We start from the raw sequence: 15,976 nt of genomic DNA, 5'->3' as shown, positions 1-15,976 counted from the left end.
CCGTTTGACGGTAATGGTTTTTCCGTGACTTTCTTGCAGAACTGGTCTAGCCTCACAAGTTTTTCATATATCATATTCTCAGGTTCAGCTTCTAAAATGAGCTGTAGGTGATTGAATTTAGATATGACGAAATGAATTTTTCAGCACTGTCTCCAGGTGTAACGATACGGGAGGCTGTGTTGGAAAAAGGTGCTACGTATGGCCATATTTTTGGAGGTGGCGAAATCAATGAGTCGTAGACCATTTTCGTTCGTCTGCTGGTGGGCGCTGAACTTACCAATCGTCGGTCTGAATTCCTCCTCCTGGCCTACCTGAGCATTTAAATCTCCTATGATTATCTTGACGTCGTGGCTTGGGCAGCGATCGTACTCGCGTTCGAGCTGCGCGTAAAATGCGTCCTTGTCTTGGCTGTGCACGTTTATTATGCTGAAGTTGAAGAATCGGCCATCAAATGTTCAATAAAAAAAAAACATAACCCTGTTGAATTTTAAACCAATCCTGATGAAATTTTAAGACAAGATCCATTTTTCATTAGGAATGAAAGAGTCGAACAGTGCAGTTAAAAATTGGAATCTTAGAAATGCGAAAATCGAAGTCTATCCCAAACCATCCAACGGGCGCAGTGCGCAGGAAGAGGACCAGATCCGCTGTCCAGCGCACTACGTTTGACGTTATGTTTCACGCAGTGAAGAGAATTGTCAGGCAAAAGAAGCACAAAACAAGCAACAAAGAAGGTGCGACGATTAGTCTTTATCCCTACTGGTGACAGATAATGACATGATCTCGAAATTTTTTGTTGCAGACAAAACGGAAGCTATATTTGTTGCGAAACTGTTTGATGATAGAGCTTCACCAGAGTTGCAGTGTTTACCGACTCGAAGTTACCGTTCGAAAATCGTAATGCAAGGCTTAAAAATCTCTAAACTCGTGGTATGCGATATTAATCCCATTATTTTCAAGTTGGGGCAAACTTATGTCGCATGGGTTGTTTTGTCGCAACAAATACAGGTTGCGACATTGTCATTATTGTTGCGCGATGGTTGAATTTTGATTCACTGGTTTCACGCACAGATTTGAAGAAAAATTGTCGATTGGGTTTCAATAGCGACGGCAATAGGTATCTACTTTTCTAGACTTTTCTATCGCTACAGCTTTAGTTATCCACATTGGGTCCCATCCTAATAGGGGAATTGGGGGTAATATGAACACCCTAAGCGTTTGTGGTAGTTTCCAATAGAAATATGACAAAATCTTTATTTTTCACCCGGTAATATCGTAGATGGCAATATATTCAAAGAACTCTGGAAGAAAATATTAATAAAAAATACAGTTTTCTTACATTATTTTCGATTACAAAACATGCAAGAAAACTGAGTCATGAAAAGTAGTGGGGGTAAAATGAACATGTCTTCAAAAGCAAGTTTAAATGTATAATTTCGATATATTCAAGTATCGGCCAACAAATTAAATACAAACTTTATATGCTACACTTTTAAAACTTTTGATGTATAATTTGGCATGTGCTGGAATAATTATTTGTAAAACATGTACTAAACCAAGCGATTTTTCGGATAAAAATCTTATTTTATGAGCGCAAAATACCTATTTTCTTAACTTTTTGCACTATGTAGTTGTGTCAAAATATGGGCTATAGATTGATTTCAATATACCGAGTTTGCACAAAATTTAAAAAAATGGTTTAAGTTTGAACCAGCTGTTCATTTTACCCCCATAAGTCGTTCTGGTTTTAAAGTTGTTCTAAAAATTGTATTGAAAGCGTAACCTATTTTTTTTCAACTGAATATTATCTTTTGGAAGTACATTATTGGAATATGGGATCACACATGTCATAATTTTCGAAAAATATACGAATTGACCTTAATTCAGATAAGCTCAATTTTACATCAGAGCATATTTTTTATGTGGTTTCTGATATTTTCGTCATAATCAAGTGGTTTATTCAATTTTTAAGTTCAAGATCAGCAGAAGTATAATGTTTTACGTTATCACACAGCATCCAATCGTTAAAACATGCAAAGACACGCAAATTGCTGTAAAACAAAACCCTGTTCATTTTACCCACAATTCCCCTAACAATTGCATAGTGGTTTCTGCTTTTAGTGGTGTTGCGTGTACGTACACGCTGCATTACACGAACACCACCTGAGTTACTGGTTGAAAATAGTAAACAAAGATCAGCTGTTCGCAGCAAAATCAAATGGGCATATTTTCAACCAGTAGATTTGCATTAGTGTTCGTGACACCGCGCTGCGAAACCACTATGTGTGGAGGGCAAACAATGAAACAAAATGTGAAGAAATGAGTTTGTGGATGAATCAGCTGAGATGCTCCATAAGGGGCTGTCCATTAATTACGTAAGGGTTTATAGGGGGAGGGGGGGGTTTGAGAAATCTTACGCGCCATACAAAAATATTTGGCTTTCCATACAAAAAATCTTACAAGGGGGGGAGGGGGTGTAGAAAAATCGCAAAATTTCCCTTACGTAATTAATGGACAGCCCCTAAATATCTATTAGGCATGTGTAGGTATGAGATCACGTGTGCCATGAAACCACATTCAATTTGGTTGTTTTGATCTGCGCCCAGAAAAAAAAAACAAATCATTCTCTCTGTGGCAGAATGGCACCTTTCAGAAGGCCAAAGCGAAAAATTGACAACTGTTCGTACGTGCAACAGTTATTCAAAAACTTTTTGGACAATAATCGCGCCAAGAAAGTGCCTGAAGTGTTTCCCCATGCAGTTTCGCGACCAGTTCAACGTTTTCCCATTGAAAATGGAGGTACCGTGAGTGACAATTTGTTTCGACAAGGTGTTAAACGAAATCTTATGAAAGCGCAAACAATTCCCGATCCGACTAATCCAGTGAAACAATTTTTCGCCAATCCTGGGGCAAACGTGCAGCCGGTGGGTAATAAACATCTCGCAAACCAACCGGTACATGCTCGATTCAAGCGCCACGAAGGATCCGATCAGTTTGTGAAGAGTGAAATAAGCCCCAGTGCACCGCCACGTGGCCTTGCGCAGTGGCTTAGCATGCGCAAGAAAACCGCCGATGAACAGCGACTGTCGAACCACCAGCGGGAGAATAAGAAGAAAGCGTGTGAATACATGGAACTGCCTAGCAATTTCTTTTCCGGTAGGGAGAGTTTGAAACTGCCTTTTGAAGCCCCTAAAAACGCTGACAAAACAATGATGAGTGTCGGGTCGACGACGTTCATCCCGCCCGCTACATCTACTCCCTTCGAAGGAGAGCCAGTAGTAAATTCTCCCATACTTTCTGATCCATTCGTTGAACTGCCGCGACAAGAAAGCAAAACTGATAGCAGTATGAAAACTCCGGAAGACGATCGAATGGAAGACCTTCGAATGGTCGGAACTACATTGGAGCAGTTCTGTGCGTCATTCGATGCAAAAGATTTTTCCCCTGTCGAACAGAACTATCGCGCCTTACGCCAACTATGGCATGAACAATGTGCGAAGCAACCTACAGTTTCTGAAACAACAACCGTGGAATCTCTCTCACAAACGGTGAAAGATCGGAGCAGCTGGAAAGACCATTCATTGATCAGTAATCAGATCTATCATGCCCGTCTTCAGCAATCTGCAGTAGTAGCACCATCAGAACCTTCTATATTTGACGCAACTACAACGCATTACAACGTTACTGCGACAACGGATGCTCAGCCGGGGCTCGCTACCAACAGCAGCTCGTTTCTGCGGGTTTGTTTGCCGAACTCAAGAAAACGAAAGATCGTGGATACGTTACTGGTAAGTGTCATAGACGGAAATTTCATACTTTTACTCATACCTTTTGACCTAGTGGGTGGATTTTCAAAATCAAAACGGTTTTATCAAGGGGATTAGATGTGCTACCATATGCATATATGAAGATTTGGTATGATAGAACATTTCGGAGATATAGCTGCAAATGTAGTGTATTCCTCTTGTTTTTCACTTGATTTCGGGTAATATTTCTATGCAAATGTGATGTTTTATTGAAAATTGCCCGAAATTCCTTGTTTGGGTTGTAGCTGTTAGGTAGAAATGATTTAGGTATGTTCTTTAACAGCTGTAAACATCTCTCCAGGTTATCCAAAATATCCAGAAGTTTTGAACTTAGTCTACTGAATACAAACAATTTTGTTTTCATTTCGTTTTCAAAGATATATTTTAAAACATGAAATGATGGTGACCATGACGTGGGGATGTTCTAGACAACATAAAACGCTCTGGAATTTTGACTGTAAGGCCTTTACTTGTAATAAGATACTAAACTAATGTACGTATGACAGAGCTAATTTCATTAGATACATACTTATAAATTAGAGTATGCCTCCATATCAATGACGATTGCTTATACCATCCAAACCATTCTGGAGTTAAGGCCTTTATATCTACACTCGTAACAATGCATCGGGTACATTCCATACTTGGTTTAATGCGTTTTGGTAGTCATAGAAGATCAGTTCAATCATATGATACTTGTATATACATCTTACAGGCATACTGGATTATCCCAACTATTCTGAAGTTTAGATATATGGGTTCAATTTGGAATGGTCTATCAATAGAGGTGCACATATATCAGAACTTGCCTATTTGAGTCATACATGCAATACAAGCCATGGGAGAAAGTTTTCCAGAGCGTCAGGGATATCTGAGGTCACCATTGATATTATATGTTTAAGGCCTTTAGATCTACACTCGTAACAAAGCATGGTGGTGGGAAGAGGAATATAGGCTTCTATGAGACTAGTGGCAAATTTGCGTTGGTGTCGAACATGTTTGAGTTGATGATGCAGCACTAGAAGCAAAGAAGGGAACAGCGGACGAAGTGCCCAAAATAGCAGGGTACTTGCCTATAGTCCTGTAGTCGGGGTTCGGAAGACCTCGTATCCTAGCAGGACCGGGGCGACTGCTGGTCGCTGGCTAGATGGGCTCAACTGCGGTGAATGGAATAACTTAAACTTGTGTTAACGTTGAACTTTTCGTCATTGAAATCATCGTCATCATCAAACATTTGAAAGCAGTTTTTTCGTTCAAAACAAAAGTTTATACTATGAAAATATATTCACTGTACTCCACATGAGGAATATAATGCAGTGAATATATTTTCATGATCCTTGTTTTGATTTGCAGCGAGAAAACTGCTTTTTATTTTCCGAAAAATGATGACGGATGCTTGAGCCTTAAGCGTACGTCCCGGATTGGAGAATAAATTGAGTATGACCTTTCGGCCACATAGAGGTAGGGTAGACAATGCCTTGGATTTCAACTCCATATTGAAGCAAATCTTGAACGAAATGAAGAACATTAGGGGGATTCACTTAACAGCGAAAACTGATTAAACGTCGCGATCACCAAGGCAATCTTCGATTATTTCATTCGCAAAACCATGAAACATTTCAAATAAGCAGAAAATCATGGCTTACGTAGCAATTTAATCTGTTTAGTGAGTATCCCTATTGTGCTGATGTCTCTTCCTATCTTGGCCACAAGTCGGACAACTTGGACATCCTCAGTTTGAAGGCGTTTTTAGCACCAGGGTGCGAGGCCGCCATTTTTAAGAATCCAACATCTTGTATGTAAACATTTGTGTATCCACAAAGGATTCCATTGTGGATACACGATAGATGTTGACTCCTGTCAGATGCATTAGGTGGGATTAGGGTTGCCACATACGTGGTTTTTAGGCTAATGCGCAAACTTGATCGACAGAAACCAGATGCAACCAAAATTTTGGTTGACTAGGCTGTATTGTAGCGATTTCTAATGACCTGTCCCAAGCGTTCCACGTATCATCTTTATTAGTTGCGACAACTAATAAGGCTAACCACAGAACATGGTTTTTCTGACATTGTCGGCTAAAGCTCATTTCTAAATTTCTAAAAAGCAGCGTACTTTTTAATTCAATGAACTGATGATGAGCCTACAAGTTATATTTTGTGCAGGTTACACATTTAATCTGTCGTTGATCCGCCTAACGAAAACCAGCCTCCTGGTAGGTATTTGCCGACGAAGGACTCCGCGAGAAGTCTCAGTCTGTTAAACAGGACACACGACAGTAACTTGTAAGAATCTGGTGAAATGATTGGTGTAGCTGCTCGCTTAAGAAGTTCGACCAAGATCTCAACCTTTTCAGCAGCTTTGTGGGTTTTCAGCTCCTGCTTAACCTTTCAGGTCGCGCGGCATCAAGCAATCGAAACTGCACCGTGCTCGCGTTGTATACGAAGAGCGAAGTTTTCTGGTAGTGTGTATTTTTTACAACAGCGCGCGTCATGAAGGGTTAAGGGCGTTCTAAACCTCATCCAGCGTTGGTTGTGGCACTGCTTGATTTTCATTTAAAGTTCTCAAGTTACAAGATCCAACATTCCAATCATTGTCTCGTTGCCGGGTCTGTTCTTATTGAATCAATTTGTTTGCTCTACTTTTGTTTTTCTTGGTGAATAAAGGTTTTCGGAAGGCTACCTTATCGGGGTCGGGCTACCTACAACGCGCTAAAGCGGCTGCCTTCTTAGGTATAGCTGACGCTATACAGCATTTCATACTCAGCTGATCCGATCAATTTTGAGCTGCTGTGCTACCAAGTATTGATAATATTAATTGACTAGTGACATACATATACTCCTTTCTTCTATTGCAGACTGCATCTCCACCCTCGCCTCCAAGTATCCTAATCGAGGCTTTCAACGAGAACTTTTCCCTCGAAGATGACGACCTGGAAGAAGTCCCCGACGATACGCTACAGCTCGACTTTGATTTCACACAACCGTCCAAGCGTACGTTTGATGAATTCTTGACCTTCGATGACACCCGACCGGAAGAATCGTTTTGCTTTTTCCCACCCACTCCGGATAAAACTCTCTGCAGTTCTAACGATGATGCGTCGTTCTTTATCGCGGAGAAGCCTCGAACTCGAAGGGACACCAAAAAGGGAAACGAAACTACCTTTTTCGATTTGATTCCTTAGAGTAGGGTGCAATAAAATGATTTCGACAAATTTCTGTTTTTTAGTTATTTTAGGTATATGAAATTACGACTCTTTGTTACACTTTGGCCAAAATCTCGAGTTGGAAATATCCCACCTTGATTTTTAATGTTTTTAAGTGAAGCATATATCACCTTTTGAACAATGAATGTACCTCCTACGGTTCATTCGACGGAAAGGCTTCAATCAAAAGACAGACTTGAAATTGTTGTTTGGCCTTGGTTGATTTTAATAGAAACTCGACTCGACAAAAACTATTGAATATTGAATAATAGCAATAATTGATACACTGAGGAAAAATAAAGTTCGAATTCCATAGGAAACGACTATGAAATATAACCAGAAGAATTTATTATGCATTTCATACGACAGCACTATGAAAGAATCAGCCAGGAGAGTAGTATGAGCTCCGTATTATATTCGTATGGTTTTCATAAAGGTTTCGTATGAAATTCATACATATGTGTTATAGGCTTTAAATTATAATAGTACGAGCCTCATACTATGTCCGTATGCTTTTCATAAAGGCATCGTATGAAATCCATATATATCTATTATAATCTTTATTTTAAAATCGTATGAATCTTTTTATATTATAGTATGACTTTCATACCAATTAAGTATAATTTTTGTTTTATTTTAATATGATATTTATATGTTCTGGTTTCACGAGTGAAGCGAGGTGACGCAGGTTGACTCTTACATCACAGTGAAAAGTCTCTTTTCGGATGAGATGACTCGCAGTGTAAATTACATGGTAGTAATTTCAATCATGTCCTTTTCACGTTTGATATAAGAGTCAAGCTGTGTCACCTAACTCCACTAATGAAACCAGCTGAAGTAAATAAATGTAGGCATAATTTGTTTTCCAAATTGATTGCAGATAATTACTTTTATTATATTTGTCCACGGTAACCTTCGGGGCCGTCTACTGCTGATTGATTTAGCTCCTTTCCGGTATCGCAGAGTTGGGCAACTGCTTTTACGCGATCGTCCGCGAGATCCTCCGAGCTTCCAGTTCCGTCCGTGTCGTCATTGATAACTTGGTGTGCTGGATCGACAATGCTGGTTTCGGTAACAGTGTCCTCCGGTTTCTCGACTGCCTCGGCATCCAGTTGGCCGCAGGTCTTCTCCTCTGCGCCGATGTTGTTGTCTTCGGCGAGTGTTTCAGCGACCGGTTCCCGAATCGTATTCGTCACACTAATATGTTGGATAGATTCTATAAAGCATTCAAATTGAAAATTTAGTACATGTTTACGTAAATGTCGCAATAAAACTTACGTTTTCTTTACGCCACTCTGCAATCCACTCCCAGATCACTTCGTACCGCCAGTCATCTTCCGCCTGAGACAACGCGTCAAAAATCTGCTCTTTTGACCATGTAATAAGAGCCGCTGTATTCACTCCACACTCTATTCCAAGTATTAAATTTGATAGTATAAAATGGAATACATTTTTCTTATTATTTACCTTTGAAAATAGCTAAAGCATCGGCCGGAGTTTTCAGCTTCTCGAGCAACTGCTGTTCGAACGCCATCTTGTTTTATCTGAGCGAGAGCTGGGCGACGTTCATAAGAGAGACGTATGATTTTTTTCACACGAGAAGGGTTCGTATAAGTTTCATACGAGCGTCGTATGAAATTTCATCGCACGTCGTATGAATATTAAATCTTTATCGTATGATTTCCATAATAAGCTTATGGAAATCATACGCGTCGTATGAAATTGTTTTCTTCTAGCAAATTACCTTTTCATACGAAAGGCATTATGAAAATCATAATTTGAGTTTTCTCAGTGTAGCTTAATGAACACTACATATATATGTAATACATACATAACAATTTCAAAATCTCATGATTAGCTTAGCAGTTCGGCTTCCATTTATTTTAAACAAACAAAAAGCAAATTCAACGTTCACATACGTGCGATTCTAGCCAGGAATGAAGTTAGTTCCTGATTTATCCATCACCTTCGGTTCACGTGGTAAGGCCAGCTTGGTCAACACCAGGAACTGACCGATGTCGTTATCTTCGTCATCGAATAGCAGCACCTCCCATGGTGACAAATTGTCCCTTGAAATAGATAATAGAAGCGTTAAGTAAATTAGAGTTTTTGTTGTTAAACCTTTCTGCTACTTACAAGATTTGTATTTTCATGGGCTTGTTGATTATGTCGTTGTAAATCTGCCGGATGGCCTCGATGTGGTCCTCACGGATGCGCTGAGCATTGGCAATTCGGCAGTGCACCGCCTGGAACGGTAGATAGTCGAACTGATCATCCCAACAGCGCAGATCCTTGAGGCTTAGTACGGCCGTGTTGCCGTAATCGACATAGAACACTACGATTACTTCGGGATTGTAACACTCCACGACGCGTGCCCGGTACCACAGGTCATCCTCCGAGTATTTTGCAAATACCAGCTCATGAAAATCTGAAGTCAAAAAATGTTATCATCGTAATATCGTATCGATCAATATTATCACATTTGCTCAATTCTACTCTCACGTCCCCAATACGAATACTTACGTGGCTCGTGGTTAAGCATCCTAAAGTTCTCTACGATTTTGTCGTCGTTCATTTGCACCTGAAGTTCGATTAATGCCTTACTCAAATCCTGTCGAGGAATGTGCGCGTAAAACTCATCGACGTTAACGATAAACGTGGGTATGACCATCATCTCAGTTCCCACGTCAGGAGCCACCAACTCAGCTCGGATTTGTATCTTATGGAGCGATTTGTCTCTTGTCCAACCGTCCGACAGTTTTGCTACGTGCTCCAGCCGGCAGCGAGATCCCTTGAAGCATCCTTCTATGGCGGGGTCGTAGAATGGACATATCCGTTGATCATCTCTCGGTACGTATCCCAGTACTGCTTTCATCACGTTTGTCGTATTGAGCGGTTCTTCATACAACTCATCCACTTGGGCCTGCGTCAGGGTGCTGAGAGATACCTTGTACGGTTCTTGATCCTTTCTAGGTTCCACTGTTTTGCGAGGCATTTCTACAGATGTCGATGGCATCAGTGAAACTTTCAGGCTAGAGCTCCCGACCTCCATAACCTTATAGCCAGATCGATTGAAGAGGTTTGTTTCCAGGTATTCACGGCAATCAATGTCACTACAGCCCTCGACACTATCCAGGAAACATTTGAGGGCAAACGGTGGAAGTTTCGCGTAGAAAGGTGGCAACTCAAACAAAACCATAGCCTTACCATCGAAAGGCAGAATTTCTCCCGTATCCAGAAGCTTAACAAAAACGGGATCGGTCTGTTTGCTTCGAACTGCGCGTAAAATCGTTCCGTCAACACGCACTCCGAAAACCTGACCAGACGATGCAGGTAAATCTTCTAATACTGTGTCCACATTTTGGAGAGTTTGCAGAATGTCGGCGAAATTGATACCGCTGGAGCTCTGGTCAATCATATAGAATTCCGATTCTATATTTGAAATATGCGTAATATCACAGATTCCAATCTGACCAGGTAGATCTGAAAAATAGAAAAGGACATTTCGTAAGCAAAAAACGTATACCTATATATGCAAAATTTCGCGCAAATTTTCTGGTCTAAAGAAAATCTCAGTTTTTGGGCCAAAAACTGCATCGTTGATTATCAAATCTGACTATACATGTCAATGGTTGCTACTCCGTGATTGGTCTGACCTAGTTCCAATTGCACTGAGATCCAAATGAATAAGGGCTGGGGCACTCCACTTATTCTCAAAGTGCAATTTAAGCAGCTCATACATTTTGGTTAAAGTGTGCTGTGGCCTGTAGCATAATGACAATTTTACTAATAATATTAGACTTGTAGCTTGTAACTTATAATTTTCTGTTGCATAAAAATACTACAAGTACAAGTTACAAGTCCAATACTACAAGTCTGATGGACTAATATTATTAGTAGAATTTACAAGTGTATGTTGCATAAACAAACTACAAGTATAAAATATTAGCTATGACTTGCACTTTTGATTACACGTCTCAAAGGTCTTGTAAAATAATTTACAAGTTAGAAAAGTATTGCAGAAGTCATATTTGGTTTGAATATATCGATTTACCATTTTGATGAACTCAAAAGATATTATTTATCTAACATGTCAACCTTAATTCCAGTTTTCAGTATGTATTCGAAACTCATTGAAGAGAAAATTGCGTTGATGAACACTTTGTATCCAAAATACCGTGAGGTCGCCATTCACCGCTCATTTTTCATTAATCATAATTATTACATTAAATATGTGCTAACCATTGTAACAAAAGTGAGTTCAACATGATGTCACATCAAAAAACTTTCATTTTACCACATTTTACTTTGGATGTATATTAAACTATGTTCACAAAAAAACATTTTTCACAGTGCGCCACCATAATTGACACTTGTTTGTTGTTGACAGTATGGCCGACCGCAAACGGCCCCCGTGAAATTTTGTGAAATTCAGCGAAATTGCGTCGATTTTATTAAGTAATTTGTAATCGCCAGCACGTTCAGGTACGTACTATTGCGCTGAATTGTTTATCCTATGAAAATTCAATACTTTAAAGCTAAAAAAAAAGACGAATTTACTGAGCGGCAAATGGTGCCGCCTTTCCAGCTAACGTATCCTTTCACCGCTCACTGGAACTGTTTTTCACTCCTCGATTTCAGGATGAATCCGAATCGAAAACGGAAAACATACTCCGAAAATGATATCGAGAAGGCATTACGGATGACCAGGCAGGGCGTTTCAATCCGTCAGGCAGCAAGGCGACATGGAATACCGGCTGAAACTCTTCGCGATAAGGTGAGGGAGAAATACCCACTTGGCGCAAAACCCGGGAAAGATCCGGTTCTGACAAAGCAGGAAGAAACGAAAATAGTGAGTTGGGTAACTTCCATTGCCCGAGCGGGATTTCCTGTTTCAATAAAACAGCTCCGCATAAGTGTAGGACAATTTGTAAGGCAGACAAGGAAGCACACTCCGTTCAGAAATGGCATTCCCGGGAAAAAATGGGTAATGCTGTTTTTAAAGAGACACCCGGAAATATCTGTCCGAACTCCTAGTGTCCTTGCGCGATATAGAGCAACAATCACGATGGAGCAAATTAAAGGATGGTTCGGTGAAGTACATGTCTACTTAGAGCAAGACAACCTCATACACCTCCTTGATTGCCCAGACAGAGTCTTCAACCTCGACGAAACATCCTTTGACCTAGTTGTCAAGAAGCGGAAGTGCTTGGCGATGAAGCAATCCAAGCATGTTTACTCAGTATTCGGGAACAATGACAAAGAAAGCTATACTGCTCTCTTTACTGCAAGTGCCAGTGGTGTACTGCTTCCACCACTTGTGTTGTTTCCGTATAAACAACGGATTCCTGGTGGAATAGCCCTGACCGCCCCTCCCGATTGGGGAATCGGAAGGACCGAGAGTGGATGGATGACCGGAAATGCGTTTTACGACTTCCTAAAAAACGTTTTCCAACCATGGCTAGTAAGAGAAGGAATCCCTCTACCGGTGCTTTTGTTTGTAGATGGTCATAAAAGCCATGCAACCCTTATGAGCACGAATTTCTGCAAGGATCATGGGATCATTCTCATTTGCCTTTTCCCCAATTCAACTCACCTTACCCAACCGCTGGACGTAAGTTTTTTCCGGCCGATGAAACAGTATTGGTATGACGCGTTGTCGACTTTCCGTGCTAATCATGGAATGCGTACCATTGCCAGAACAGAAATCTGTCCGTTGCTCAAAACAGCTATCGAGGAATTCAATAATAAGGAGCAAGTGATTGTAAGCGGATTCCGAAAAAGCGGTTTATACCCGTGGAAACCAGAGGCAGTAAACTTTGCTGCGATGCCGACCAATGAAGTATTACAAAACGAAAATACTACCGCCATACCGGATCCCGTTCAGGAAGATAGAACCTTCTTCCACGCGTTTGAAGCACGTCTATCAGCAGACCAGTTGAAAGAATTTCGAAAACAAGAAGGATCTGAATGTTGGCGTGGAGCGACAGAAGAAACTAATTTGTTTCAATTTTGGAAGAATTGGAAACGCGAATATGAAAACCATAACGGAAGCGACGATGAGAATGATTTCCTGGGATTTCCAGAAGGTGAATATTTAACATAGTGAATGTAGTTAACACGGTTTAATGCTTTTTTATTTCCAACCATTTCTTGTAGGTGGGGAAAACTCCATGCCGAGGTTCGGTGTTCCAAATTTGTCTTCAGCTATTTCTCAAGGGGTAATGGAAGCTCACGAAACGGATGGACCAAATTCTGTTCAAATGGAGCCGATGCCTAGTCCCTCGGAAGAAGTAGCATTTCGAAATGCATTTCCATATCCGGAAAAGCAAATGCAGAAATCATCACGTCCCAAACAGAGCATTCATCTTCCAGCCGTCGCGACAAGCCAGGTCTTCATTGACTATCTGAATGAGAAGGAGCAGGAGAAGCGAGCAATTGAGTTGGGAAAGGTTCAGAAACGCAAAGACAGAGAAAAGAAAAAGCAGGAGCGAGAAACTGAAAAGGAAGTGAAAAAATCGAACCGTAAGCTGAAGTCCAAAAAATGTGCATCAAAATCGTCAAAGGAAAAGTAAAATGTGCAAATTTGCGTTTGATATTCTTTACCGATGAGAAAATAAAAGTTACCTGTTTTTATTAAATCACTTTTTTATTGTTTCATGCAAAAATAAATAATTAATTACATGAGCGGCAAATGGGTACATCATGAGCGGTGAATGGATCCTTCCATTCTTGATGGGCGGTAATAGGGGTCATAAAGCTGTAATACTTTTTTATTGTTTTGACGATTTAGAACAAATGTTACTGTAGTTTTATATTTTTCCTACAAAAACAATAGAAATACCTTGCTGTTGACTAAAAAAAATTAGTCATATTCGTCAATTTTGATTTTTTAGACTAAAATCTTTACAAATATTTCGTTAAATGAGCGGTGAATGGCGACCTCACGGTATAATTTCTGCTGAGTCTCTCAAGTTCTCGAAAGTTTCTACAATAGCCATCTTTGATTGGAGGTTCTTGGTAAAGTTATGGTTATTATGGTCACTGCATAAGCACAGGTTAAGTTGCAGATGCGAAATAAGTTTGAATTAATTGCTTGTATTGCTCATCATTAAGCTAATCAAGAGCTACAATATACATACACTAATTCGAATCGAGTTGCGACATATAAAAGTAGGTAAAAGCTCAATTTTTGCATCCCAGATCACTTGGGATTTAAACAAGAAGCATAATACATGTTGCCAAATCTTTATACATTGTTTTTCGACCATTACTATTCAATCTTTGGGACATTTTACTAAAAATCTAGGTACTTGCAGTGCCATACTTTGTAAAAAAATATTTCGTCAGAGCGGCCGAAAATTATCCAAACAGCATATGCTTTTCTTCATCTATCGTATAAAGAATGCAAAACTTCGGAATAAATGAAGTTATTTCCGGATGTTACGCGGAAAATGCAGAATATAAACAAACATCAACTGCCATTTCAAATTAATAGTGAACTGTCGGAAGAATTTTGACAGGTAAATGAACCAAAACAACTTGTATTTTCATGGTCACTAATATTACAAGTGCTAATAATATTAGTGGAAAATTGAGCCTTTATGCAACACAAATTATTAGCACTTGTAATATTAGTATGTACTTGTAACTTGTAACTTGTAGCTAATATTATTAGCCCGATTATGCTACAGGGCCCTGAGCAATAATACGTACGCCGGCGTACTGCACACACCGAGAAACAATACACGAAGCGAGGCCGTTATACAGGTAGACGAATCGCTACAACAAGAGTATAAGTGGAGGCAGTCCTAACTAGTGTCAGATAAGTTCAATTGAGGATAGGAAGCGGCAAAATGAGAAGACAGTAGAGAAAGTTTGGTTCATTGGTAGCTGTGTCCATGTGATGTTTAGCTGACATTGAAAAACTATTTTCCGTCAGTGTTCAACTCTCCACCCCAAATTTAAAACCGGAAAAATATCTGATCGGATGTATAGTTTCGCAATTCTATGTCCACATTGAAATGATTTTGTTATTTTTTTTTTGTCTGTATTAACGAGATTTTTAACCCTAGGCTAGTTCATCACGGGACCCACGCTTTACTTCCCTTCCGAAGGAAGAACCCACTTTTTGTGAGTATGTCGGGAGTGGGATTCGATCCCAGGTCCTCGGCGTGATAGTCTTGTGTTCTAACCACCACACCAGGTCCGCTCCAATTTTGTTAATACATCTTTTATCAAGAAGGAATAATGCTGTTTACTGTTATAAAATAATTCAGTTAAAGGGCAGCTAATGTATTGTAATCCAGAATAAACCTACAGAAAATGTCTCAATAAAAAGTTAACTCTAGTTCAACTAACTACACAAACTAAAAAGTGTTATTATATTTTACCAATGATTTCATCCTAATCTTGATCCTAACATAGTTATGCGCTTCGTGTAAGTGGACGCCGCTTATGATTTTGGTTGGACAACGACCAAAAATAGTGTTGTTTCGACAATAGTCACATACTATGCCCTACGACATTGACGATTCTATTGTCTATGGCTCACCTGTTTCGCGCCACCCAGCAGGGACTTGGTCTGGTACACAATTCAGTATATCCGTTCCACGTAATGTACCGCACCTCGTTTGATTTGTGATATATTATGCGGAATATTACTCTCTTCATTCGGATAGCGGCTTTGTAACCCATTGGATTTAAAAGCCTTCATCAAACATGAAGCGAATAATCGGAGACTGAAGGCTCTATACCAAATTTGGCTCAGAAACAGGTAATCAGTGAGGTCAGTTTTTCTCGTTTGTAAGAGACGATTAATACGTATTAACACAAACTTTCCACTGCATCTGCCAGAAATAATCGGTGATCGATCAACATTCCGAGTACCCCAATTTACACAAGAATGCCAAGGATCACCGCTCATGCTTTACAATACAGTTGGAAAAACTAGAACAACACCTGG

At 39.9% G+C, this 15,976-nt stretch overlaps 3 protein-coding genes across 3 annotated transcripts in view; 2 read left to right on the top strand and 1 right to left on the bottom strand.

Annotated features, from left to right (window-relative positions):
* Positions 1 to 2,528: 2,528 nt before the first annotated feature.
* LOC109423490 (uncharacterized) lies at positions 2,529 to 6,934 on the top strand (the record flags this gene model as incomplete). The annotated part of the gene is given in 2 exon segments (XM_019698457.3): positions 2,529 to 3,788; positions 6,664 to 6,934. Coding segments are annotated over 2 exon segments (1,420 nt in total), but the record flags the coding sequence as incomplete, so codon positions are not given.
* A 1,886-nt stretch (positions 6,935 to 8,820) lies between these two features.
* LOC109423491 (uncharacterized) overlaps positions 8,821 to 15,976 on the bottom strand; it is a 48,313-nt gene continuing 41,157 nt past the window's right edge. The window contains exons 3-5 of the mRNA XM_019698458.3: positions 9,535 to 10,494; positions 9,148 to 9,439; positions 8,821 to 9,080 (exon numbers count right to left, since the gene is read on the bottom strand). Of these exons, the coding sequence (XP_019554003.3) occupies positions 8,939 to 9,080; positions 9,148 to 9,439; positions 9,535 to 10,494 (1,394 nt within the window). The 3' untranslated portion in view covers positions 8,821 to 8,938. The remainder of the gene's footprint in view (positions 9,081 to 9,147; positions 9,440 to 9,534; positions 10,495 to 15,976) is intronic.
* On the top strand, positions 11,027 to 13,959 carry LOC134286347 (uncharacterized). The gene has a single exon (XM_062847958.1). It carries the CDS (start codon positions 11,528 to 11,530, stop codon positions 13,115 to 13,117), a length of 1,590 nt encoding a protein of 529 aa, XP_062703942.1. The 5' UTR covers positions 11,027 to 11,527; the 3' UTR covers positions 13,118 to 13,959.

The sequence above is a fragment of the Aedes albopictus genome, chromosome 1, assembly GCF_035046485.1.
Source record: "Aedes albopictus strain Foshan chromosome 1, AalbF5, whole genome shotgun sequence".
In the NCBI taxonomy this organism is placed as follows: Eukaryota; Metazoa; Arthropoda; class Insecta; order Diptera; family Culicidae; genus Aedes; species Aedes albopictus.
This window is presented reverse-complemented; position numbering and strand designations above follow the sequence as displayed.